The sequence below is a fragment of the Pezoporus wallicus genome, unplaced genomic scaffold (genome assembly GCF_028554395.1).
Source record: "Pezoporus wallicus isolate ANWC-B61680 ecotype Strahan unplaced genomic scaffold, APGP_CSIRO_Pwel_v1 contig_2908, whole genome shotgun sequence".
Taxonomy (NCBI): Eukaryota; Metazoa; Chordata; class Aves; order Psittaciformes; family Psittacidae; genus Pezoporus; species Pezoporus wallicus.
In genome coordinates this window covers 5,793,085-5,819,767 of record NW_026642179.1, presented here as the reverse complement: position 1 = coordinate 5,819,767, position 26,683 = coordinate 5,793,085, and the positions used below count along the sequence as shown (strand labels likewise).

Genomic DNA, 26,683 nt, shown 5'->3' with positions numbered 1-26,683 from the left:
AATAAAAGAAAGCACTGTTCTCTTTTCACTCTCTATATTGTGGCTTTTTTTCTTCTTTGCTTCTGTATAAACCAAAGTGGCACTTCCTTCATGGTCTGCAGCTTGAGCTGAAAGATTGCCAGTTATTTCAAATTTGGTAGGAAACTCTTGTATCCAGTTTGAAAGTATTGTCTTCATTATGCCTAATGACCGAAGACTAGGTTTCTGCTTTGTTTTCTCTTCTTGATGAGTGACTGCAGCTTGGCTCTTCATCGCATCCCTTTCTTCCTCTCTGCTCTCGGAAGAGGACTGCTAGATGGCTGCTGAAGTGTTTCATGAGATGTTTGCTTTCTTCAGTACATTGCTCTTGCGAAGATGCTACTCAAGGATAATTTTGAAGACAAACTTTCTTTTGTTCAACATCTAGGTAAAATGACACCTGCTTTATCAGTTTGTCGATTGCCATCATCTGGCTGGTTTTTAATTCTTCAAGGCTGTTTGTGGAGATACATCTAAAGCCACGTGAATGCTGCCTTCCGTATTCTTAGCACAGCAATGACCATCAAGCCGCACTTTCTAGTGTTCCACTAGGAATTTCTGCTCTGGCATGTTTGCTGCTTCCAAGATGCTGCTACTTTCCGGTCTAATTGTGATTTCTGTTTTCTTTTCCTTGCCCTACTGGAAAGCAATAGCCTGCTTTGAATGCCAGTGCTTAACTAGTGCTCTTGTAAATGATGACTGTTGTGCTCTAAGGGAATTGCTGTAGTTTGGGAATTGATATGGCCTCTGTCTTCTCACCAATCCCTGTTATAGCAAATCAAGCAACAAACTATTTAAGCCTTATTGTCCATTTAATTCTGAGGCATTGTACTGAACTATGAAAATATTATCAGCACAGAGTGCTGTTGCGCTGTGATGGAAACTCTGCTGTGCTTGTGCTGGCCATTGCACAAGCAATGCTGCAAAGGGGGCTTATTTTCTTTTTACTGCTACAGGTTTTTCATTAATCTTTGAGCAGCTTCCACATAGCTTTAACCATTATTACCACTGATGCAGCTGTGCCGTTTCTGGAGTGCAGATGCTCATTTTCCTGGCACAAAGTAGATGCATCTGTGGAGTTTATAAGGAGATTCCGCCATGCACTGAAGTTGTGCATTAATTTGCATAAAGTTTGCCATATATATCATGCAATTCCAAAAGGAAGGGAAGATCGCAGGAAACTTCATCCATCCATGTATGTTAGATTCATTTATATAAATCTGCATGTGAGCCTACCTCTATAAAAACTGTGGGGGTTTTATGAGGTGTGGGATGCTCTGAGACTTTCCATTAAGCGTTACTCGCTATAACAAATTACCATTATTATCCTGTGCATTTCTATTTTATAACATGGTGTGGGTTTTGTTAGTCTTTTGAAAATAATAAAACAGATTAAACTAAACAAGAGCTGCCCAGGGGTAATAACAAAGTCTATAAAAAGAGAAACTCTCCAATTATGGTTTACAATATAATTAAATCATAAGAGGCCTTAAAAAAGGTTGAATGAGTCTTTGTGTGTGCCAGTGGTTGAGAAGCACTATATTAGAGCCCGGAGGTGCTGGTGATTATATATAGTAACTAGATATGTATGGGATTTGTCCGTGAGCCTGTAATCTTGCAGCATAGACCCCTGTAGTTCTGGTTATGTGAGGATGAAGTCACTGAATCCCGCTCGATTGCCAGGCCGTCTGTACAGCCAATTGCTTACCCAGGAAGGTGTGTCCCTGCCTGATGACTTATATAGAGGACGAGCAAGTTCCTGTGGCTTGAGGGTAACATGGTGCATGGTCTGGGCTCTACACATGTCACTCCTCAACCAAGATGGCAGTGCTGGGGGAGGGAGGGTAAGTGGCTAACTAGGAATGCTGATAGGTGTTGCTTATGCTTTTAAGACCAAGAGTGATTTGGTTTCTTCTGGAGAGCTCTTTTATAAGCTCTAATCTGTGGACCTTCAACAGCTGGTGCCTGTGGAAGTCTGAGAGCAGAGCTATGTAATTCGTTTTCCTAGAGTGGATGGTGGAGGAATGGAAAAGCTGCTGTAGATGGCAAGGAAAACTACAGCACTGTTCCTGGAAAACATCCATTAGCCTTAACAAATCAAGAGATTCTGTGTTAGGCATATGCCTCTTATTTTTGTATACCTCCTGCTTGGGCATGTAGCTTTGGCAGTGCTCTGTCTTGGGTGTTACATGCTGAACTGCACATGCTGCAACACTTGGACACAAAGACCTGTGTTAGGACAAGAATCTGCTTGAATATATGTTCCAGTGCAGCGTTCTCTGCCCTGACAGGACACCTGATCAATGCTGAGATTTCTGTAATGAGCTTTTATTTTGGTGGTAGCTTGGGTGATGCTGATCAGCGCTATTAGAAGATACCTGTCATCTGGTATTGAGAGACTGCTCTTCTGTATATGTGCTCTTTCCCCTCCTTTTCCACATGGCCTTTTGAGGGCCTTTGCATTTGAACGTCTACGGGGGTATGATATAATAGGCATCACAGAAACATGGTGGGATGGCTCCTATGACTGGAGTGTTGTAATGGAAGGTTACAGGCTCTTTAGAAAAGACAGGCCTGGCAGGCAGGGAGGGGGAGTTGCCCTTTGTGTTAGGGATAGGCTGGAGAGTATGGAACTCTGTCTGGGGACAGGTGAGCAGTCCACAGAGAGTTTGTGGGTCAGGGTTAAAGGGAATATAGCTATGGGAGACATTACTGTGGGCATCTGTTACAGACCGCCTGATCAAGGAGAACCTGCGGATGAAGCACTCCATAGACAGAGAGGAAAAGCCTCACGCTCACAGGCCCTTGTTCTCATGGGTGACCTCAACCACCCTGACATCTGTTGGAAGGACGGTACGGCCCGGCACAAGCAATCCAGGAGGTTCCTCGATTGTGTGGAAGATAACTTCCTTCTGCAAGTAACAGAGGAGCCGACAAGAAGAGGTGCCGTGCTTGACCTTGTGCTCACCAACAGGGAAGGGCTCGTCGGAAATGTGATGCTCCAGGGCAGCCTTGGATGCAGGGATCATGAGATGCTCGAATTTGAGATCCTCGGGACAGTGAGAAGAGCGTGCAGCAAGCTCACTGCCCTGGACTTCAAAAGAGCAGACTTTGGCCTCTTCAGGAACCTGCTTAAGAAGGTTCCATGGGATACAGCCCTAGAGGGCAGAGGGGCCCAAGACTGTTGGTTGATATTCAAGGATCACCTACTGCAAGCTCAGGAGTGTTGCATCCCAACCAGAAGGAAGTGCAGCAGGAGGGCCAGGAGACCTCCTTGGATGCATAAGGAGCTCCTGAGGAAAATTCAAATGAAAAAAGAGGCTTAGAATAAGTGGAAGCAAGGACAGGTGGCATGGGAAGAGTACAGGGCTGTTGTCCAAGAAGCTAGGGACCAGGTTAGGAAAACTAAGGCCCAGTTAGAATTAAACTTAGCTAGAGGTATTAAAGATAACAGGAAGGGATTCTACAGGTACATAGCAAATAAAAAACACTAGGGAGAATGTAGGCCCCCTCAGGAAGCTCTTGGGAGAACTGGCTACTCAGGATTTGGAGAAGGCTGAGGTTCTGAATGACTTCTTTGCCTCGGTCTTCACTGGCAAAGGCTCTGACCACACCACCCAAGTCTTGGAAGGCAGATGCAGGGACTGTGAGAATGAAGACCTTGGGCCCACTGTAGGAGCAGAACTGCTTCGAGACCATCTTAAAAATCTGAATGTGCACAAGTCCATGGGTCCTGATGAGATCCATCCATGGGTTCTGAAGGAGCTGGCAAATGAGGTTGCGAAGCTGCTGGCCATCATATTTGAGAAATCATGGCAGTCATGTGAAGTTCCCGATGACTGGAAAAAGGGAAATATAACCCCCATTTTCAAGAAGGGGAAAATGGATGACCCAGGGAATTACAGACCAGTCAGTCTCACCTCTGTGCCTGGCAAAATCTTGGAGCAGATTCTCCTGGAAGGCATGCTAAGGCACATGAAAATCAACAAGGTGCTTGGTGACAGCCAGCATGGCTTCACTAAGGGGAAATCCTGCCTGACCAATTTGGTGGCCTTCTATGATGGGGCTATGGAACTGAGGGACAGGGGTAGAGCAGCTGATGTCATCTACCTGGACTTGTGTAAAGCGTTCGACACTGTCCCACATGACATCCTTGTCTCTAAATTGGAGCAACATCAATTTGATGGATGGACCACTCGGTGGATAAAGAACTGGCTGGATGACCGCATGCAAAGAGTTGTGATCAATGGCTCAATGTCCGGCTGGAGACCAGTAACGAGTGGTGTCCCTCAGGGATCGGTGTTGGGACCGGTCTTGTTCAACATCTTTGTGGCTGACATGGACAGTGGGATTGAGTGCGCCCTCAGCAAGTTTGCCGATGACACCAAGCTGTGTGGTTCGGTTGATACGCTGGAGGGAAGGAATGCCATCCAGAGGGACCTCGACACGCTTGTGAGGTGGGCTGATGCCAACCTTGTGAAGTTTAACCATGCCAAGTGCAAGGTCCTACACCTGGGTCGGAGCAATCCCAGGCACAGCTACAGGTCGGGCAGAGAAGAGATTCAGAGCAGCCCTGAGGAGAAGGACTTGGGGGTGTTGGTCGATGAGAAAATGAACATGAGCCGGCTTCAGTGTGTGCTCCTGGGCTGCATCAAAAGGAGCGTGACCAGCAGGTCGAAGGAGGTGATCCTGCCCCTCGACTCTGCTCTTGTGAGACCTCACCTGGAGTATTGTGTGCAGTTCTGGTGTCCTCAACATAAAAAGGACATGGAACTGTTGGAACAAGTCCAGAGAAGGGCCACGAGGATGATCAGGGGACTGGAGCACCTCCCATATGAAGACAGGCTGAGAAAGTTGGGGCTGTTCAGCCTGGAGAAGAGAAGGCTGTGTGGAGACCTCATAGCAGCCTTCCAGTATCTGAAGGGGGCCTATAGGGATGCTGGAGAGGGACTCTTCATTAGAGACTGTAGTGACAAGACAAGGGGTAATGGGTTAAAACTTAAACAGGGGAAGTTTAGGTTGGATATAAGAGGGAAATTCTTTCCTGTGAGGGTGGTGAGGCACTGGAATGGGTTGCCCAGGGAGGTTGTGAATGCTCCATCCCTGGCAGTGTTCAAGGCCAGGTTGGACGAGGCCTTGGGTGATATGATTTAGCGTAAGGTGTCCCTGCCCATGGCAGGGGGTTGGAACTAGATGATCTTACGGTCCTTTCCAGCCCTAACGATTCTATGATTCTATGAACTGCCATTCATCACTTCTCAGGAGGCTTAACCCACTCTTTTGCCCTGGGGACTCTTCCAGCAGAGATGTTGAAGCAATATAAAACTCTTCCTCTCCAAGTGTTTTGCAGATGGCTCTCCTGAGGAAAAACCTCCTTGTCTGAGATGGTGGTATTTCAGGTGTCTCCATTCCTAGGACCATGGTCACTTGGTTTATTCACTCCCAAATCTATACTATCTGCAAACACTTCTCTGGTTTGATGAGCAGTCAGCCCAAAAAACCTGTCCAGCCCAAACCATGTGCTCTCCTAGCTATGTGATCTACCAAGGCCATACCATGTATCTTAAAAGTTGTGCTTTAGCTCAGACAGATGTTATGATCTTCACGGATAAGCAGCTAAGGTCTTCCATCCCACACCATCCTGCAAATTAGAAATGATGATAATGTTCGGTGTCTTTGGGGCTTGCAACTTAAAAGATGAAATATTTTCCCCAATTATGGGCCTGTTTAGATATGGAAATATACAGACAACTCCTCCCTTCCAACGGAGTACAGTTGTTTCCTGCCAGGGCTTCTATTCATCAGCATTATGTTGGATAAACACCACTTCTTACTTGATTTTGAGATTCGTATCTCTGTTTTACTTCGTTTGCTGAGCCATATACCGTGTATAATTACTACATGACTCCATGATAATGCTGCTGGCAGTAAACAAAGACAAGTCTGAATCTCTGTAAGGGTATTAAAGTTTAAGAAGGGAGAAGTCATTTTTGATTTACTTATCTCCTCCTGCTCCCTTGCCCACAAGTTTCTTCATAGTTGCTCCACAATGGAGCAGATTTGGCTTCCCACATTAGGATGCCTTTTTCTTCCCCATGGGTGTGTGAGTGTGCTGGGGAGCTTGTGACTTGGATTAGAGCTGTTTGGAGCCTCAGATTTGCTCACCCGTTTGACGTGCAATAAATTCAAGCACTACTAACGTTTCAAAATCATTCTGCTGGGATTGTTTCAGGACAAAAGAATGTTTCCTTCATTGCTGTGTGACCTAATTTCTTATGACAAAGAGATTTAGCAGCAAAAAACACTGGTGTGAATATAGCACCTGCACACATTCACGTTTAGTATTCATGGACCACCAAAGATGGTGCTTAAAACATACACTGAGGTATGCTTGTGGTCAGATTTTGCTGTTTAATGGAAGGCTGAATACCACGGTGTCGTTATGTTTGTGTTTTGTTCTGACTTTTTTTCCCTTCTTTATTGTTTTAAGAATACACAGAGGAATAGCCAAGCTGTGAGGCTGCTTTTTCTTAGCTGTTTTCAATAATTTACTTCAGGTAACTCACAGCTTCTGAGTCTTGTTGACTTGATGTTTGCCCAAAGAAGGGGCATGAAGAGCATGCCCTGACTTTGGGATAGGGTTACCTATCCTGGGGGCAGGAAGATCTCCATCTCGGAAGATCTCCATCTCAGGAGATCTCTCCCATGAGATTCTGCCTTTCTTGCCAGTAGACCTGTTTTGCAGGATCAAACATGATCCATGGAGACTAATGATAGATTTTTCCAGAGTACTGTCGGATATTGTAGATGTAGTGATTGATCCTTACAACTTGGCCAAATAAATAGAATCATAGAATAGTTTGGGCTGGAAGGGACCTTCAAAGCTCATGTAGTCAAACCCTCCTGCAATGAGCAGGGACATCTTCAACTAGAGGTTGCTCAGAGCCACATCCAGCCTTGCCTTGAGTATCTCCAGGGATGGGGCATCCACCACCTCTCTGGGCAACCTGTGCCAGTGTTTTGCTAAATGAGAATCTCTCATGTTTTCATGCATGGGTTCATATCATGTGATAACCTGAGCACTTCTTGTCTTCACTGTCCTCACCTGCCCACATCTGCTTTCTCCAGAAATGAGGTTGCCAGACCATGCTTTGGCATTTGAGTGACGACTGTGCTTTACCCAGCTGATTTACAGCCAGAAATTGTTCATTTTTATAAAGATTGGGTTCTGCAGGTGGTCCCTGCCATTGCACATATCTGCAGGGGCCTCTGAGTGGGAACTTTGTCTTCTTTGGGGCAGGGTGGCCCTATGCTGCCCCTTGTTCTCAGCACACTGCGGGAACAAGACTAAGGCCTGGGGGTCCTCACTGCTGCAGCATATTTAAAGCTGAAACTCCTTCTGGATGTTACTGCCATTTGCTGTGGTTTGTCATCCTGTGCTGGTAGAAATGAGGGAAAGTGATGTATGCTTCTGCCCTGAAGTGGCTTGCAGGAGAAATGGGGGAAAAAAAATAGAAAAAGCCCCAACTCTTCATGTATTCTTGAATCACACAGACTGATGTCTTGTCAAAATGTAGCTGCATCAAACCCATACTTCAAAGGGAAGGGTCACGTCATGCTAAAACCTCACTTTTGCCAAACTCTCTGGGATTCAGCTATTGCCTCCATGAACACTGGGAGTGGGAGAAGAGCAAGAATGCACAAGTAAGACTCTTGGTCTGGTAAAGTTGGATTGGCCTGGAAAATGCAGCCCAGGACAGATAACACTCAGTTGCTTATGAGTAAGGAATGCAGAGAGTATTTATAAAAAGCATATGTTGTCTGGCCCTTACAGACATACCACACCTCCTCTGTCTTACAAAAAAACCTTAAAGTGTTTGCATAGTAGCAACAGCTCAGTGGCTTTGCTGATGCATCATGTATGTCATGGGAGACCTGGAGTCTGTTGGTAACAACAGGAAGGATTACTGACCCTTTAGCATGTTTACGGCAACATGCAAAATATTTAGACTGAGTCTTCTTTTCACTGGCTGTCTTGTTTTATTATTTAATGTCCATTTACATTAGTGCTTCCAAATTCTTTGTTCGTATATGGAGTCTTCCATAGATAGAGGCGCCATGTGAATGTGTGTATATATGTGTGGGTGTATATATATATATTTGTCCAAATGTACAGATGCGGTTAATTGTAAAGGGAATTATCTTCAACTGCATGTAGGGCAAAGCCTGTCAGCAGCTGTTAAGCAAGCTGGCTGTAAAAAACAGCGACAAAAAAAATGTGTTAATACACTCTGTCAAACAAATGTCATAACAGCTTGTTATGTTTTCCTTTTTCTTCCACAGTCAACACAAATGATGAACCCCAATTGTCTCACTGAATTGAGGGTGATGTTAGCTAACGTATCTTTACCATCAGTGTCCTTATCAAAGTGATGCTAGCTATTAGACCAGCTTGGTGGTGTAGTCTTGATGTCAGTAAAGCATGTAAATAAATGCTTAACCTTCAGTATATGAAAATATTTTGAAAATTAAATGGGAATAAATGCACCTGGAATGCCAAGCGGATGCTCCAGAGCCTTACCAAGTCCTTGCCTTGGCTGTTCCCAAGGAAAACCATCTATTCTGTTGTAGAAAATAACTACCCATATTGTAAAGCTGTCACGTGGCTGTGACAACCACAGAAGGTGCCAACTGGGAAATAGGACAAGTTCTGTATTTCTGATGTTGGCCGGTGTTATTTGCTGCTAGGGAAGCACAGATGCTGTCTTACTGCAGTAAACTGTAGTGGGAGGGCGCAAGCCTCTCCCATCTTGGTGCCAAGAAGGTTGCCAAATGAAACCACATATTAAAAAAACTGGGGAAGTGGTTTCTCTTTAATCAGATAAACCAGAAGTTCAGAGCTATTTGCACTAATTAGTTTAATAACACTTAAAAGACTGCAGATTAGTTAAAGAAAGCATGATTTACAGTATTTGAAAGATGTCCTGCTATTACAAGACCTCTGCAGTCTACTGATGGTTCCATTTTGTTTCCTTACAGGTTAAACATATTGCTGGCTGGTATGAACCCCTTCTATTTCCACGCAGTGAATGTAATTTTACACTGTCTAGTGACTCTTGTGCTGATGTACACTTGTGACAAAGCTGTGTTCAAGGACTGCCGACTTGCTTTTGTCACGGCGCTGTTTTTTGCTGTGCATCCCATTCACACCGAGGCTGTAAGTATGTGACACACAAAAAATGGGTGACACAGAAGCTAAAGATAAATGTCTACTTTAAATTATTTTTTGTTTGTTTTTAAAGCAAGCTCTGAGTCATACAGAGTATGGCACTTGTGATTTTTTTTTCCTGTGGAAGAGGAAAGGTGAGAATATACTATGTTTAAAATAATTTGCAGGAGTCATTAAGAAAAAAGCATATTTGTACTTGCCATCTCTCTGCTCTGGCACTAAATCCTTACTGATGTTCCTAATCAGCGATGCTGGGAATAAATGGACAGTCATTCAGATGATGAAAGTCTTAAGTCTTCCGAAGCCAAAGACCTCAGTGAGGCTGTGCTCTCCTGCTGGGCCATTGTTGCATGCCTTCAGTCATCACCTATAGTCATCAATTTAAGGGAGAGAAAGTGCAGGGAGTATTAGTGTGTATACCGGAGGAGATGGCTCAGATTGAGGCAATGTGACCCATGGATTAATTTCTATTGATTTCAATTGAAAGCTAGGAGTATCATCTTCAGTATGACTTGTTAGCTTAATAAATGTCATGGTAAGTTTACAGAGCAACAGCTCATATTGGGCATTTTCCATTTCATTATAAGGAAACAGTTAATGACATAGTGATGCTAAAACTGCAGTCTGCTAGCGCTGGGAGGTACTTCTGTAGATAAAACGAGTCTTTGAGAAGGAAACGCTGTGTCCAGCTACCCATACTTAAAAGAAACGCACTCGTTAGCTGAGGTACCATTGATTGAGTGAGGTACACATGCTTTCATTACGAGCCTTTGTAAATGAGCGAGGGAAATAGCTGCTGTGGCTGAGAACTTCTGAGGAGAGATTACCTTAATAACAAAAAGCCACGAGCTTTACAGTTACTCCCTGTGCTGGTCTTGTGTGAACTAATCAGCTAGGCTCCTTTTGATAACACAGCTGTATATTATAAGGGAGGTTTTAGAAGAGGCACTCTTTGAATTTATTTTTGTCTGGGTCAAAACTTAAAAAGGTTAAAAAAAAAATGCTGGAGCACTGAATATGGCTTAATTATGTAATCTCAAAAGAGGCACGACTTCAAAGGGTCTTTTATTTGCTTTATGGGCAGTTTTTAGATCTTTGTGTAATGGAATATTGAAATAGTTTGTCAAAAAAGTGTTTATGCATTCTTCTTTGGTATTCCCTTTCTTATAAGAAGATTTGGTTAATTAATGTGCAGAAAAAACTCCCATAAACTCAGATTATTCAGAAAGAGAATAGATTACATATCACTGTATAGCTTTTTGGTGATAAAGTTCATTCAGATATTAATTATTAACTCATTTCTATACAATAAGTCTTCTCCAAAGAGTTGCTCTTTCATGAGTGTTTTCCTTTAACAAATCTCAGTTCTGGGAGTTGGATGTGTTTCTTATTTGAGCCTTATTATACAAAATTAAAACATATCCCTAAATTGGCATTTCTCTATGCAACTTCATTAATATTTTAATAAGAAATTAAAGAATGACTGAACTGTTGGTTTACTCATTTGTTTTGCCAAGTGAGAAATGCAGTAGACAAAACTGAGCATATCCTAGGCTAACCAAGTAACATTTCACTATGTTGAGGGAGGATAACACTGAAAGATAGAAAGCTTAAAATAGTAGCAGTTATCATGGATCATTGAAACACTCACTGAATGCGCATGCCTTTTTATAGATGTGCCTTTATACCTGCGTGTTTCTTTTCCTTTCAGGTAACAGGTATAGTAGGCAGAGCTGATGTCCTAGCCTGTCTACTCTTTCTGTTGGCTTTTCTCTCCTATAATAGGTATGGATCCTTGCTATCGGTTGTGATAATACGAGTTGCTGTAGTCAGAGGAGACAAAGGGGTAACCTGTCAGTTTTTGGTTGCTAGTAGAAGTACTTCTCCCAGCACTACTACATGGAAGTGCCCTGGCCCCTGTTTTCAGCCATGGTGCCAAATAAGTGATGCTTATGAGAACATTATAAACAGAAAAAAGAGAAGTCAGTATTTAAGGTCCCCTCTTCCGTTGATGTTACAGCTGAGCACACACTGGAGGAGGGTCTGTAGAGCTAAAAATGGTAAAGAAATATATTCAACTAAGGCAAATTGTCCATGTGTAGAGTGAAGCGAGGACACATGGCTGCCTTTGAAATACATACTGTGACTCTGAAATACGTGGTCTTGAAGAGTTAAGGATTGCATATGGACCATTACTTACCCTTTTCAGATGAACACTTGGCGCCATTTGCTGGTCTGTGTCCTAAAACTGTGACTGAACAAGTAGAGATGAAGAAATAGCTTTACTTGGATGGGGTTTCTGCCCCTTTTGCATTGTTATTTCATTTAGAAATAGCACTATCATCATGGCCACGTGGAAAAACTGCTTATATCCCTCTTGGGCTGTTTGCAGCTCTGTTTTCATCAGAAGGTTACAAAGCCATAAAACTGGTAGTGACCCTGCAGGAATCTGCCTGTTTGATTTTGATGCTTCTTCCCCCTCCTGCAGGCTTGCTGCCCAGTCTATTAATGATTAGGACATATCTTTGGCTCAGGGGGGTGTGGGTGGGATGGAGGAATTTTTGCTTGCATAGTGCATTTTGTCACATAGGGAGAATTAAGCATGTGTGTTCTAGATGATGGAAAGCAGGTGTTTTTCTGCCCTTTCTGTCTCTGCACTTACTCTGCCTTCCTCTGTTTCTTCCAGCTTGTCTTTTTTCCCTTCTCTGCTCAGATTCTTGGTGCGCCTCACAATATTCGTGTTTTCCCTTCCTGTCTCCTGTCTAAACCCTTCCTCATTTATCAGTGAACAGTGTAGCTTGTTCATGTCACTGATTACCAGCATCTTAAGAAATTAAGGAAAAAGTGTGTCAGTATTTGTGTAAATGTAGGAAACATGAAAATAACAGGAAAGTTAAAATATTTATGTCAAATCTATTTTTCAGGAGTGTGGATCAGCTTTATGTTGGGGAACATTTCCCTCCCACTGCCTCCCCATTCTTTTTGCTGCTTAGTTTATTCCTTGGGACATGTGCAATGCTGGTGAAAGAAACTGGAGTCACTGTGTTTGGTGTGTGCTTGGTTTATGACTTCTTTTCCCTCTCCTGCAATGGACTCAAACTGTAAGTAACTCGCTGTGCTTTTCAGATGTTGCCACCTGCGTGTGCAAAATATATATGATTATAGACAGCACTGTGGGAGATGGACTTGCCCCCCTGAATTCGATGGCACCCATTTGACAAATCTTGAGGGGGGAGGTTGTTAGTCTATTGCTGCCTGGTAACTTCTGCTTTGTAGGTAGAGCAGATATGAAGAACTGATCTCTAAAATGCTCAATTCACTCTGGCAAGACGAGCATCTATTTTTTTCCATGGGAGTTCTGAGTGAAGCATCAACATCTTCTGATTTCTTTGGCTCAACTCCTTCCAGTTACAATGTCTGCTTGATTATTTAGCTGTAATGTCATAGTTTTAGAATATCATATGATGTTTAGTAGCAAAATCAGGTTTGACCCTTTCTGTCCTTACAGAATGGAAAAAGAGGGAAATTATTCAGCCAGTTCTGGAATGACTGGAATAATTAGCAGCTCTTAGAAGTCAGTGGAGAAAAATCTAATACTGTGAAGTTTGTGTCACAAATAACTGCTATTCTGTATCTCCATTAAAAGTCTTTTGTTTGATAGAAGCTGGTTTTTATCCATTTCTCTCCAAAACCATACCTGGTGAAGATCTGTTGATGAGCAAACATACAAGCTTGCTGCCACTGAGAATGGGAGGTCTTGCTCCTGCCATTGCCTCTTGAGTTACCACCAGTGCTGCCCCACAGGCTCTGGAGCCTGTCACACCCCTGTGTGAGCTAATGTATCTAGGCTATCAAAAAGGACACTGAATTTGTGTTTCTGCAGTGGTAATTAAATCAGCTCCCAGAAGGGTTTGGGGAGTACCAGAGTTGTCACAATGTGAAAGCAGGAAATGCAGGGAGGAGAAGAGGGATTCTCCTCTTTCCGGAGCATCCTGTCTTCCACCCATTTCAGCCCTTCTCTAGGTCCTAATGGGGAATGGACCACTTTCAATCCCCCCTGCCCTCCCTCAGCCCCTCTAGCAGCAATAACAATGAGAGAGCAGGTACAGTGGATTGGCAGAGGACTTCTATTTTGACCAGATAAGTAATTCATAACAGTGTAACCAATGGGCAAGTAGCCAAGGAGCAGTTTCCTGGGACTGACAGCCAGCATGCTTGTTGACATGTATATTTACAGTCTGCCAGGCACACTCGAGGAGCTGCCTGGCTAAAGGTAACACAAATGTCAATTAAGTGGGGGGAAAACCTGTGCCTTCCTCCTCCTCCCTCCCCTCATCTCCTTCCTATAGGTTCACATTCCAATGGCCTATCCAGGTTATTTCTTTGCTTCAGTGGCATCTGGTTGCCCAGGTATGGCAGTTATTTAGCATGCAGGAATGAAGCTCTGTAGTCCAGATGTGCTGCATTCTTTTATTTGCTCTGGTTTTCTGTCTGTTTGTGGTGCTCAGGATCTGATGACTTTTTTAGGGGGCAGAAAATCAGCATCCTTCCACATGCTGCCAAACTCACTTCCTCCTGCTCCTTCCCCCAGCCTGGAAAGATTTGTTTTCTGTTTAGAAGAGGCAGAACACCCAATTATTTTCTGCAGCAAAAAATTAGGAATAGCACCATATTCTTCCTCACAGTGCTTCCCATCTTACCAGCAGACCAGAGAACAGCTTGATATGGGAGTGCTCATCTTCTGTTGCTGTCAAATCTCTTCTGATAGACCTAGTTAGGAACTAATAAATCCTGTCCTCCCAGCATGCAAAGACTTTGTATTTTGGATTAAATAAAATGTCACCTGTTGTAGTTAGATGCCATGTTGTGCTGTTTTCATAATGCTCAACCTTTTGATGAGTACATCTGAAAAATAAAAATCCTTAAATCCTTTTATTTCCCTTTTCCCCTCTTCCCCCCCCCCCTTTTCTCTACATGCATTACCAGGAGAAATGGGGGGATCCACCACAGACCTGCGCAGCAATCTGCAGCTTCTCCCTCTGCCTCGCTGCTGGTCCCCCCGGCTGGTCGGGAGAATGGGAAGCATCGCTTTGCTCACCGGGGCACCTGGAGCTCCTGCCACCCGGCCTCACCCGAGGAGCAGCGGAGCGGTGGCCTTTCTGTGCCCAGCAAAGCCATGTGGGCCATTCGGAGGTACTGCTGGCTGCCTGCTGCTGTGTTGTGGTTTAGTTTGTAGCCGATCTTACGTTAAAATGGTTTATCCATTTTTGGTTAACTTTGGATTACCCATTTCTATCCTGAGATGTGCTGCAATTTTTGTTGCGCTACTGCAGAGGGAAGAGGGGGCAAAGTGGAAAGAAACTTGAGGAAAGAGGAGGGAATTGCAAAGGGTATGTCTTCTGCTTGGGAAGAAGAGAATATCTGAGGGCTGTCCATGTCCTGAGACTTTCTATCCTGGTATGGTATTAGGCAATGCTCCTTTTCCCAGCTTCTCCGTGGAAAAAGCCAAAACTGTAATGCTGATCTGAATGTGAAGAGGAGGCATATGTGCATGTATACAATAATGTCTGAAGTGAGTGCAGTGTAAGCAGTGTATTATGTGATATTGCTATATATATCTACATATACATATGTCTGTAGGTATGATTTGTGCACATGGATGTACATACATATATGTGTGTGTGCATATTTATGTATATATATGAAAGTAGTATATATGATAGCCACTTCTGCTTTATACTTAAGAATGTGCATGTAATGGTGAGAGCCAGGCTTGAGCAGTAACAGAAGGATTTTCACTGGTCACATCCAGCAGTTCTTGGCATGATCACTGGGGAAGGCAGGAATCCAAGGCCACACTGGCATGGGACCAGCGCTTGGCGCCCTTATCCCTATGGAACTGCACAGAGTTAGTAAGAGCATTTGAGGTGGTGTGACTCAGCAGCCCCCCCCACGGATGTGTGTCAGAGTGTGGGGGGTTTTCTTTTAACGTTGACTTTTGTACAGTCTCCCTGGTAGCCCTTGTCCAGCTTGTCCTTTGTCACTAACTACAAAACACAGTATGATTTCATTTAGACACCTGTAATAACAAATTGCCCTGCATTACCTATTCCTTGGAGAAAGTGTTTTGTTCCTTAAATGGATCAGGAAGGTAGAGCAGTTCTCTGGTCGGCAGCTGAACAGGCCCCATGCAACGCTCCTGAAATCTGGAAAAGGGAGTGTTTTATTCCCACATAGCACCCCTCATTAATCAGTTCAGTAGGAGCTGTTTGTTTGTTGTTGTTTGTGTTGGGTTCTCTTATAAATAATCTTCCTGCATCAGTAGTGATGACATTTAAGCATTACATGGGATCTGTAGCTTCTCATATCAGAGAGTCTTCTCTGTTCTTTTTTTCTGCAGATTAAATGGTTCAACCCACTTGAGAGCTTCTGCCCTGCATGTGTTTTGTCTGATTGGTCTGACTTGGGCATGGTTGGGTTCTGCTTTTAACAAGGAAGGGAGTGGCTTTGGTCCAGTTGCTTCTCAGTGTGGGAATCTGTGACACAAAAATGGTACTGAAGTTGAGGCTTTTTGGAGTGGGTAAGTGCTGGCTGCTGCAGCACGGAGGCTTTTCTGGCCGTTGGGAACAGCCTCTAAAATTGCTTGTTCAAATTTATTTCTTCTTCTGCATCCCAAATGTTCCTCACAATTGGAAAGCGTGGGTCACCCTGGTAACTTCTGATATGCCAGGCCAGAAAGGGCTGTCCAAAAGTCTCCTTTGACATTTTGCCTCCAAAGTTTAGGATCTGATGGGGAGGAGTAACCTGAGCATAACACTGGTGCAGCTGCTATTTGCTCTCTCCATGTTTCTCTCAATGCCTCTCATTGATATTTTTGTTTGTTTCCATTTTCCCTAATGGATACTATGGTGGAGGGTATCAATATAAAAGCCATCTCCTGTCTTACTCCATCTTCTTGTTCCTTTTTTCTTTCACCCCTGTTTCTTTTTTCCTACTGCTCCTTTCCCCTCTCCTTTGCTTTGTACTCTTTCCAGACACCCTCACCCTGGTGCTGCTTTTGAGAACATCTCTTTCTTACACCATGGGGAAAGCCTCTGGTTTTCCAGCTTCAGCAGAGGCTGCAGAAGTCGTGTTGGAGAGACTGTGCACGTGGGATGGCTTTGGAGGGAGCTCATCCATGCTGCCAACTGGCATTTGTTTTTCGGCAGCTGCCTCTTCGAGTGTTGTGAAGGATTTCTGCACATGGCAAATCTAGCTCTGTGTGTACATAGATGCTTTCTTTTTTAAAAGGGTCTCTCATGGTGCAAGCTGCTCAGCTTCTGTTTTCAAGTGACTGACTGTGTACAACACACTTGCAGCAACCTGTTGTCTGATGATGGCTCACTCTGGGATGCCCAGAGTAGAGCTGGCTTGGTCACAGTGGCTGAGAGGGAAGCCTGTTGCCAGACATTTGTATGAGAGTTGTGCCTGAGAGCCTTGGGAGAAAGCCTGGGATGGGTTAATGGATGCTGCACACTGCTGGCAACCTTCTTTGCTAGTTTTTGCCTTGCTCTGAATTCCTCTTTCCTCTGAAGGCTTAGAGGGTAACTTCTTGTTACATGGAATGACAGCTTCTTAGTGCCTGAGCAATTTGACCAGTGCCTGCTTGTCTAATGTCAGTGGTTGCTAGTCAGTATAAAAAACCTAAATATGCTGCTACAGCATCTGTAGTTCCAAGAGATCTTCTGAGTTCACAACCACATGGAGCATGCTTGCAGTCATATGGAGCAGCAAGATTAAACGTATTGCAGCTCACTGACTCTCAAAATGATGTTCACCTCACATAGAGGTCTGTGACCACTACCTGATCTGATTGCAGCCTTCTCCTTACTTCCATTTGCTGACTCTTCTCATAGGATAGATTAAAGTAGTTGAAATACACTGTACACTGTCTTTAGTGCTATTGGCAGATTATATGATGTGAAGTAGGAAGCGCTCAAGGCAATTGCTCTATTAAAATGCAATCCATCTTTTCTAAAGTAAATTCTTGCTATAGATGAAAAAAGGTAGAAGGAAAAAATTGAAGTCACTGTCTAATACACAAAATTAATTGCACAATTTCTCCTCTGTGATTGATGTTTCTCTGACTCGTGTAGGTCTGTTCCATGGCAAAAGGGAGGGGGAAAGATTTTAAGTATTTCAAAAACTCCAAAGTTGGAGGGCAGATTGGGCGCAGTGCAGTAGCTGCTGGTACCTTATCTAGTGCACCAGGTTGCTAGTTGTAAGGTCTTCATTGCAATGAAATAGTTGTGCACTGTTCAATAGGTACTTTTAAGTACTTGTGATCAATTACATTCTTATTTAATAATAATTTATGACATATCTTACTGCTAGAGCTAACTGAAAAATGCAGGAAAATGTAATGGAGGAGTTAAGGGAATCAGTCTAATTAGTAGCAACTGGAGTTAGTTATGTAAATTCTTAGGACAGAATGATTTCTGTTCTTTATTGTCACTTGCTCGTCAGCTATTCAGTGAATGTGGGTGTTACAGTCCTGGATGCCTTCAGGAGTCTGGATGAAATTGCAGGTTTTATCACCATCATTTATTGCAATTTTGGGGGTTGCTGGCATATACAGTGAAACGGGGTAGCTAGGATCAGTTACGAGTTAGATCCACCTCCCTGAATTTTAAGACCTGAAAAAGACTTGTAACTGCATGTGTATTCCTATATGACACAAATGGAGAAGTGCAGGCAGGAACTTTCATGTCAAGCTTGTACTTCTGTTTGGGGCAAGGCCAGACCTTTAGTGCTTTCACTGTGATGGTGCAGTATACATGTATGTATCCTATTAAAAAGCATTAACAGTGCCAACACTTCACTGCTCACCATAGTGATACTTTGTCAGATCCACTTATATGTTAAAACAAGTTGTCACAGTCCTTTGTGCAAGTTGTGTCTGTATTTATTGTCACTCATTCTCTTTTCCTTGATTTGTTGAAACCACAGAAAACAGAGATCTGGTTTTTTTTATTTTACTATTTTTAATTCCAAGGCTACATATAATTGTAGTCATGCCGTCTCATGTAACTGTAGTCATGCCCTCTCATACATGCCTCACGCTCAGCATTGCTAAATGCTGTCCTGCCTGTGGATGCCCTCATACCACCTAATCACCCTGATGGCTTTGAGCTTTGAACAATGATCCTGTGGTGAGCCCACAGTCTAAGCTTCTTGAAAAACAAGACTCCTTAATAGCTTGTGTACATTTGAAACTGAAATCTGTTTATCTTTGGTGATCTAAAACCTGATTTTTATTGCATCTGCTGGTGGTGATTTAGCTGGTGAGACCCTTCCTTTAGAATGGACAGTAGGCTGGTGTTAAAGACTGCCATTTTCCTCTTACATGAGCTGTTATATCAGATTTTTGTGGTGGTTTAGTTTTGGTTTGTTTTGTTTTTTTTTCCCCAGCTGACAGAATGAGGGAAGAAGCAGGTGTACTCAGAGCTGTGTTCAACATCATCACTTTAAATCTGTGTATGCGCAGAAGAGAATGAGGGAGCTCACTACTTGTTAGCACTGTGGGATCCAGGCACAAAACCCCATTGATCCAAAATTCAATGAAATCCTTCAGGCTAAAGCAGAGATAAGTGTGATCTGATGACTAAACCGGCAGCAATGTTCCTTTCTTTTGCAGTAGCAGGGGAAGGAAAATGGAAATGCTTTGCAGAATGTGGTGCATTCCAAGGATGGCTGTGCTGGCCCTGAAATTGACATACTACGGGGAAAAGCATGTTAAGGTCATAACATGTCTTCCCTGAGTCCCTGCGCAGCATGTAGCTAGTGTTTGAGCTGAAACAGATGCTGCTCTTCAACATGGAGGAAGAGCGGGAAGGGGGGATCAAAGTGTTGGCACACATAACTTGCGACTGCATAGCAGTTGCTTGGTGTTGATTTGGCTTTCCTCACTGGGTGCTTCTATTCTAATTCTTGTGTAGCAATGGGTGTTTTTTTTTAAATTAATATGCCAGTGTAGCGCTTTCCTGCTCAAACATGAAATTCCTGTTCAAAAAGCGGAGGTCTCAGCTGCACTTTTTAATGCTTCCCCTTGCCATGCAGGGCAATGCTGTTTCCTAGATTCATAACCAATATAAGCAGAATAGTGTGACCAGTTTCCCAGATACAGGATTTAATGTGTGCGAACTTTATCTTTTCTTGAAGAGGGAGTTTTGGAGAGGAAGGTGTGGCTCAGAATATGAAACTGCCTGGGTTGTAGAAGTGTGAGGAAGACCCTTTCTGTAAGATGTGGCTAAACTTCAGTAGGTTGTTCTTGGTAGCGCTCACACACCCTGAAGGTCATTGGTGGTTGCATTTGTACGTAAAGTGCAGTAGTAAACAGTACTACATAGTTACAAGAAAACACTAAGGTAAATATTATTAATGTATTATTTTGGTCAGGGGCAAACATACAAAGAAAGAAAAACCTGGATACTCGTTGCTGGCTTAAAAGGTTCTTGCCATGCAACAGCAAAATAGCAAGGTACGGATATAGGGCTTTGCAAATGCCAGAACAATAACTAGCGGAGAAATTCCAGGAGAGTTTGGGATTCAGCCTCTGGTGAAAAAGGTCTGGGGGTCCAGCAGTCAAAATGATTTTCTTCTCTAGGAAAACCAAATGAGTAACCTGGAGCATTAAGCAATAGAACCAGCCTAGGCTTTTCCCTTCCTTCCTCTCTCACTGGTGATCTCCAGAGGACTGTGAGGTTTTGAAAATAAAAGAATCAAGCTCCTGGTCTGTGATGCTGTGAGCAAAGGCTGGTGTTGGATTGCCTCTGTGTGAAAGGAGAGAAAAGGAAGTGCTGGATTGTCACTGGTCTTGGGCTGACTTTTTTTAAGGAATTGATGTTTAAAATTCAACTGAGAATTGGACAACACAATTTTACTCCAAAAGACAAGCAGGGCTCCGAGTCCAAAGGCTTAGGAAGGCGCGGTTTGTGCTGAAAGATGACAGGTAACTGTCATTGTTATTCTGATAACAGTGGGATGATGCTTCTATGATGTTGCAAGCTTTTGTTAATTGTAGCAGGTTTGCTAAGGCTCTGCCATTCTTTTATTCAGTAGGCTTAAGTTTTGAATGAAGCTTGGTCCCCCTTGGGGAGGTGTATTGCAGAGGTGGATTTATCGTGTGATTTACTCTTCTCTGAACTTAGTTCTTTAGACCATTTTTTCCACAGTGAATCTGAGCAATAGCTCTAGCTACTGCTGTGTCTGTGTCCTGTCTCCTTAGGAAAAGTTTGCTAGCAATATGTGAATCTTATTCTCCTTCACCTGCAGTCAGTTAATGACATTTATAGTCAGGCTGAGTTGGTACCTGAGGCCACCAGAAGACTCTGCTAGAGTCTCCAAACATGGAAGAGGTGGGTGCCTCTATGCTTAAGGCTTTGGATTCAGCCAAAGATTTATGCGCTCTGGCCTGTGACTGTCTTCCAGAGAATCCTTGTGTCAACCTGGGAAGAGAATTACATATCTCTGTTACCATGGCATGTGCTGGAAGATGAAGCACAGTAATGCACTCTTCTTTTCTACCTCTATTTGTGTGATGTGGTGATTGTTTTATGACTCCACCCCAAAAAAGCCAAGGACTCTCTGTTTTATGCATATTTGTGGCATTATGTGTCTCAATCTTTGAAATCTGCAAGTGCTGTTTCAATGCAAGTAACTGAACTCATTGCTTCCTAACTAAAGTTTATTCAAAAAAACAGCACCGCTTTGGTATGGTGACGACTGATGTTGCATGCACACACAAAGACATGTTTAGACATCATTAGGTGCAAAATTACGTACTCGCCAGGTAAGAAAGGCCTGCTTTAATTTTGGCCCTGTTATGTGTTTATATTATGACAAGTCTTTAATTACACTGTCGTACACCATTTTTTCTGCATGATTCCTGCTCTATTCAGTGTCCAGAATGGATGGGGCTCAGTTAATGAGCAACCATTCAATATTTTGTTTCTTGCTTGTCCAGAGCATGGCCCCATGCACAATTTACTTCATATTATTCAATTCCTGCTCTGAGACAGATTAAAACCATCTTGATAATTTCTCTGTGTATAAACTACCAAGTGCTGGTATTTCCTTGCAGTTTGTTGCCTTCAGCCTGTAATCTTTTAAAGTACTTTTGGCATAGTTTCTGGATGTGTAATTTCCTTGCTTTTCAAAACAAGTGGAGTGAATGGCCAGAAATTATGCAGTGGGGAGCCACATGGGTGTGAACAGTTGGATTGAAACCGTTGGATCCAACTCAATGACATCTGCCACTTAGGCGAGCAGACTAGCTGGTGGCAGCAGTAGATTGTGCTCTAAAGGAGCTGGTATTAAGAGACAGGGCACTTTTTCCCTTGGATATTTGCTGACAGAAGAGGCACAATGACATCATGTTCCCTTCCAGACTTGGAGAAGAATAAGCCCCGGCATGTGCATTTTCATCTAGCAGCCCCTTCCTTCCTCTCTCCACATTTTGTTGTCCTGCCTTGTCTGCTCTAGCCTGCCCTCATCTCTTCCCTTGTTTTCTTCTACTTAGTCATTTAATTGCTTCCAGTCATTGCCTCTCAGGCTTTGCTTTTTGGATCTTATGGCTTTCCTGAAAAGCTACTGTGTGATAAACTCCCTCTCCAAGGGTTCAGCCTATATTCCTGGCCCCCAGAGTCCTTGCCCAGCCAACTCAGGGGCCTCCACCCCTGGTCTTTGTACTGTGTATCACATCCTCCATGTGCTTCCCACTCCCCCTCTCTTTTGGGTTCAATCTCCTGCTGTGGGAGCCTTGCCCAACTAGGGGGCAAGACCCTTCTTGGGTTTTCGAGCTATCTGCGCTTACTGTCTCTTTGCTTATCTCCTCCCTTCCTCTGCATGGGTTTCTGTTCCATGGGCTGCAAAACCTGGTTTCTTTTTGACCTCTTTTCTACAGCTTTGGGGGTTCAGCTCACCTCTACCCTGTACCCAGCTTGTGAGTTTTCCCTGTGCTTGCTGCATGGGTTTGAGAGTAAGGGAGCCTGGAGAGCCAGGCAAAAGCCAGGAGCCTCCTCTGCTCAGGTGCTCGTCATGGCACTGAGCCACAGTTACTTGTACTCTTGGCTTGTTTGTGTATGGAAATGAGAGCACTTGTGCACACTTGTTTGAACAGAAGAGGCTTGGGTTTAAATCTTACTTCTTCTGTTGGATTATTATAGCTGCTATTCTGGATAGTTTGGGGTTGTTTTTGTCCTGCAGTACAGAAAAACACCCCTCTCCCTATTTTTAAATCCTCTGAGAGGAAGTGGAAAGTAAATAATATCCCCATGACTATTAATATATGACAGTATTGAGAGGCCTTGTTTATTTCAGTAATAAAAGGCAAATAAACTAAAGTAGCTTGGCTTTGTGTACATTGAATGTCAGAAAATAGGGGGCAAAGCTGAGTATGATGTTTTTCTTAGGTGATGATGACTTAACATGTTTTATTTATTTTTAGGGAAGACCTTTTAGCCTTTTAAAGATCCTTTAGACCTTCATTTAGTCCATAAAACTATGTTTTTGTGAATTCTTGAGTGGGAATTGTGCCTGGGACAAAGAACCACACTGTGCAAAACAGAATCAGGAGGGAAAGTTAACGGCTGCTTTTGTTTGGGTGTTTTTCGCCATCATCTGAAAGATGCTGATCGCTTATTCATTCATGTGCAGAAGGAATGTTTTTTTCCTCTCATTAATGGGAGTTGTGTTTAAACCCTGCAGTTGCAGTTGCTTCATTGTATGTCGGCTTCTCTGTTCACTGTGTTGCTAATTGGAAATCCCCAATTTGTAGGTGCAGTCTTGTTTGTCCCAGAGCTGACTCACAGGAGACTCTGTTCATTCCTTTTACTTCACAGGACTGCCTTTTATTCACAGTTCATGGCAGTCTCATTAAACCAGAGTTTGAAATAGCAGTGTGCCCATGTTCATTGGCTTTCTCTGAAAGCCCTGTAAACCAGCGTCAGGGAATTAACGGTGGCTCAGAAACAGAAAACCCTTAATGGCTTGCCAGATCATTTTCCTTGCAATAAATCTGGGTTAGTTTGACACAGAGTGGTATTTCAGTCACCCAGGAAATAAAAAAACCCAAACCAACCACAAAACCTGAAGATAGATGATGATACCCATGTTATTGCAGGTATTCCCCCAGAGCTAATCTAATTGAACAATTTCTCTCTTACAGCTTTGACTTCCAGGCACATTTTTGGATATCTAGTGGAAAGGAGACGTTTAGGCTGTTCTTAGGATTGAAGTATTCAGCTGTAACTACCTAACTCATTAGTGACTTATAGTTTCCAAGCTGGTCTGTGTCTCCTCTGTAAACCTGGTAATCACAGCAAGTATTAAGAGAAGGACAGCAAACTCTCAGGACTAAGTTATGTGGCTTTGGGTTTTCACAAGCTGATAAAAGCAATCATTTGCTCAAAACCATGAGGACACCAATGTTACCGCATGTGACTTTACGTGGATGGTTCCAGTTGTGTGATGAATGTTACTTTGTGTTTTGTTTTTTTTTTTAATGTGAAGTAGCTGATAAGATTTAATTCTTGGTTTAAAAAGACAAAATCTGTTAGCATGACTGATGCTTCTCCCATCTTCCCTGTATGTTTTCCGAAAGGAATAGGTCCTTCCATGATTAGAAACAAGTAGTATATCCACCTTCACCATCAATATTCTTTTCCAGCTAATGCATTAAAAACCTTAATCCTCTACTTGGCTTGGAAATGCTGGAACACACATTTGTCTCCCAAATGCAGATCTTTGAAATGCAGATTTTTTTGTTCCTATTCTTTTAAGCAGTTTCCAGAATGTGAATGTCCAGGAAGCTGCAGCGCAGAAGGGACTCTTATAAATGCATTCCACATTCCCAAACACCCGTGCTGAAATTCAGATACTGGCCAAAATGAGCCTTGAAAGACAAGGTTTGCTCTTGGGCTGTTGGAACACTGCTATTGAGTGTTTGCTTTGAGGTCTGACAGGTCTTGCAGCATCTGGCGATGCTCTGCTTTGCCTTATGAATTCTCATTACCTACCACAACTGATCATGGAGCAGTTTAAATGGAAGTCTTCCACTGAAATACATTGTGGTGGTTGTTATTTTTTCTTAAAGCCACCTTTCTCAAAGCTAGGTTTGGTTGTCTTAAGCAAGTATCGTTCTTTTGCTGTGTGGATAATGCAGTTGTTCCCTCTGAAAGCTTCGGTGGGCAGCATGTTTGCATAGGTTCTGCTTAGTCTGGTGACTAAACGTCTGCTCAAATCTCTCCTTTTGTCACCTGTGAATCCCTTGTTTTTGCAAATCAGCTATTTCAGTAAGGAAATTATTTCAGTAAGGAAATACTAAGCGTAAAATTTGTACTTTGAAACTAAGTAAGATTGTACTTTGATTGTACTAGTGCAAAAACTATGGAATAAAATACAGTTCTTTTAATCCATGAAAGATGCCAACAAACCTGCTGGATGTTCACTTTGGAAAAGGAAAATCAGAAGGAAAAACTCTTCTCTGTTTTCCTCTGAGACAAGGACCTTATTGAATGCTCAAAACAAAATTCAGGGATAGAGTAGTTATTGGTCAGGGGTGGAAGGGAGAGGGAACATTACCGTTATTTCCCTCCCATAAAATGCAGTTTTATCTCATCATACAACCCTGTTAACATGTATCATTCTTGCAAGACCATGTTAGGAATTTCTGCAGAGACAAAGCTGCTGTGAAATGCTAGCCTTGGATTCTCCTGCAATATTTTGACATTGCTTGATTTAATTGCATTTACTGTAACCTCTGCCCAATCTCATGACAGCAGCTTGTATCACTGCAGCGCCTGTGAGTTATCTGTAAATATTTGAAGCAGGGATGTTTCTTTTGTATTTTGGCAGTAAGCTCGATTCATTTTGTTGTTCTCCCCCATTCTCTCTAGAGTTAATTATGTCACACATTTATTTCAGAGGATGAATTGTTTAGAGCAAAAATGGTTTTGGTACAAGCATCAGGAATTTTCATCTTTAGAAAGCTGTCACCTGCTCTGTGATCCAAATGGCTGCTGATGCCAGTCTTTCTAATCTAGCCATTACAGATCTGCATTCCTTTGCTGATCTTGGCTGATGTGCTGATGTACTGAAGCACTATCATGACCCTGCTTATGTTCCTGAATGGTATCTCCATTATGGAATTGCTCAATATGGAAAACCAAATTCCTTCGTTCATTGACAGTATAAGCTTTTGGAGATGATGAATAACTTTTCACCCAGAAGGCATTTGTTCATCCATTTGGTTTAGTGCTATGCACAATTATAGGATTTTTTTTGCATGATATTTCTTCAGGGGAAGAAGCCCAAACAAATACGTTAACTTTATACCAAGATTTGTCTGTGGCACTCATAACAATATAGTCAAAATAATAGAAGAATGTTGTAGGAAAACTGTATGAAACCAACGGTCCACCTAGCTCCAGTCTCTGTTTTCTAACTGTGGTCATTATTAGATGCTTACAGAGAAGAAAAGAATGGGAATAGGGCCAGTGTGAGGTTATCTTTCCTCACCGTGCATGCTGAGCGTGTGCCAGTCAGTGATTTAGAGCCTATGCATGGGGATGCTTTATCTGGAGCACTGTGTTTAAGACTCTCCATGGACCTGTCCTCTGTGGAGCTGCCTAATTCCTCTTTTAGAATCCTTCTCTTCTCTGACTTTGAGGGCATCTTGTCACAATGAGTTCTGTGATTTTATTATACACTGTATGAAGAAATCTTTCCCTTTGCTTGAAAATTGAGAATTTCACTGGGAGCCCCTTGACTTTGTGTGATAAGAAGTAGAAAGTAATTTCTCTGGTTACCTCCCCAAGCCCTTTATAATTTTATGATATCTTCATATGCACTCCTTTCCAGGGTGGAGAGGAGCCCTGTTGTGTTGACTTGTCTCCTCACACAAAAGCTATTCCATGTGTCTGAGCCTTATTACCTTTTCCTGCGCCTCTTCAATCTCTATTAGATTATTTGAAAATTGGGCAGAGGAAGGGGAGATCTCAGAATACCATGCAGTACTCTGGATGCAGGGGCACCTTGGATTTTTATTCAGTGTATTATTGCTTGTTGTTTCTGTTCTAAACATGCTATTCAAAAGCTGCATTTTTCAGTGCTGATTTATGGCACCAATCATTTTTTTAATTTGTTATTAATTCTTTTGTTCCGACTGCTGTCTGTGTGGGTAGCTGAGATGTACAGTAAAAACCTGGGTGGAAAAATCTGAGTATCTTTTATTACTGTGGTTTGAATTCTGAGCACTGCTTTTTGGCTGAAGAGTATCCTGCAACTACCTGGCTCGATCCCCATTACAGGGGAAAGGCTGGAGCAAGGTGCTGAACTAAGCTAAGATGGGCCTGCCTGATTTCAGGGCCAGAGCCGATACCATCAAACTCTGTAGCT

At 42.9% G+C, this 26,683-nt stretch overlaps 1 protein-coding gene across 1 annotated transcript in view; it reads left to right on the top strand.

Annotated features, from left to right (window-relative positions):
- The window catches only part of TMTC1 (transmembrane O-mannosyltransferase targeting cadherins 1), a 147,213-nt gene that overhangs the window by 6,539 nt on the left and 113,991 nt on the right, over positions 1-26,683 (top strand). The window contains exons 2-5 of the mRNA XM_057427857.1: positions 9,058-9,235; positions 10,959-11,032; positions 12,172-12,348; positions 14,234-14,440. Coding sequence (XP_057283840.1) covers positions 9,058-9,235; positions 10,959-11,032; positions 12,172-12,348; positions 14,234-14,440 — 636 coding nt within the window. The remainder of the gene's footprint in view (positions 1-9,057; positions 9,236-10,958; positions 11,033-12,171; positions 12,349-14,233; positions 14,441-26,683) is intronic.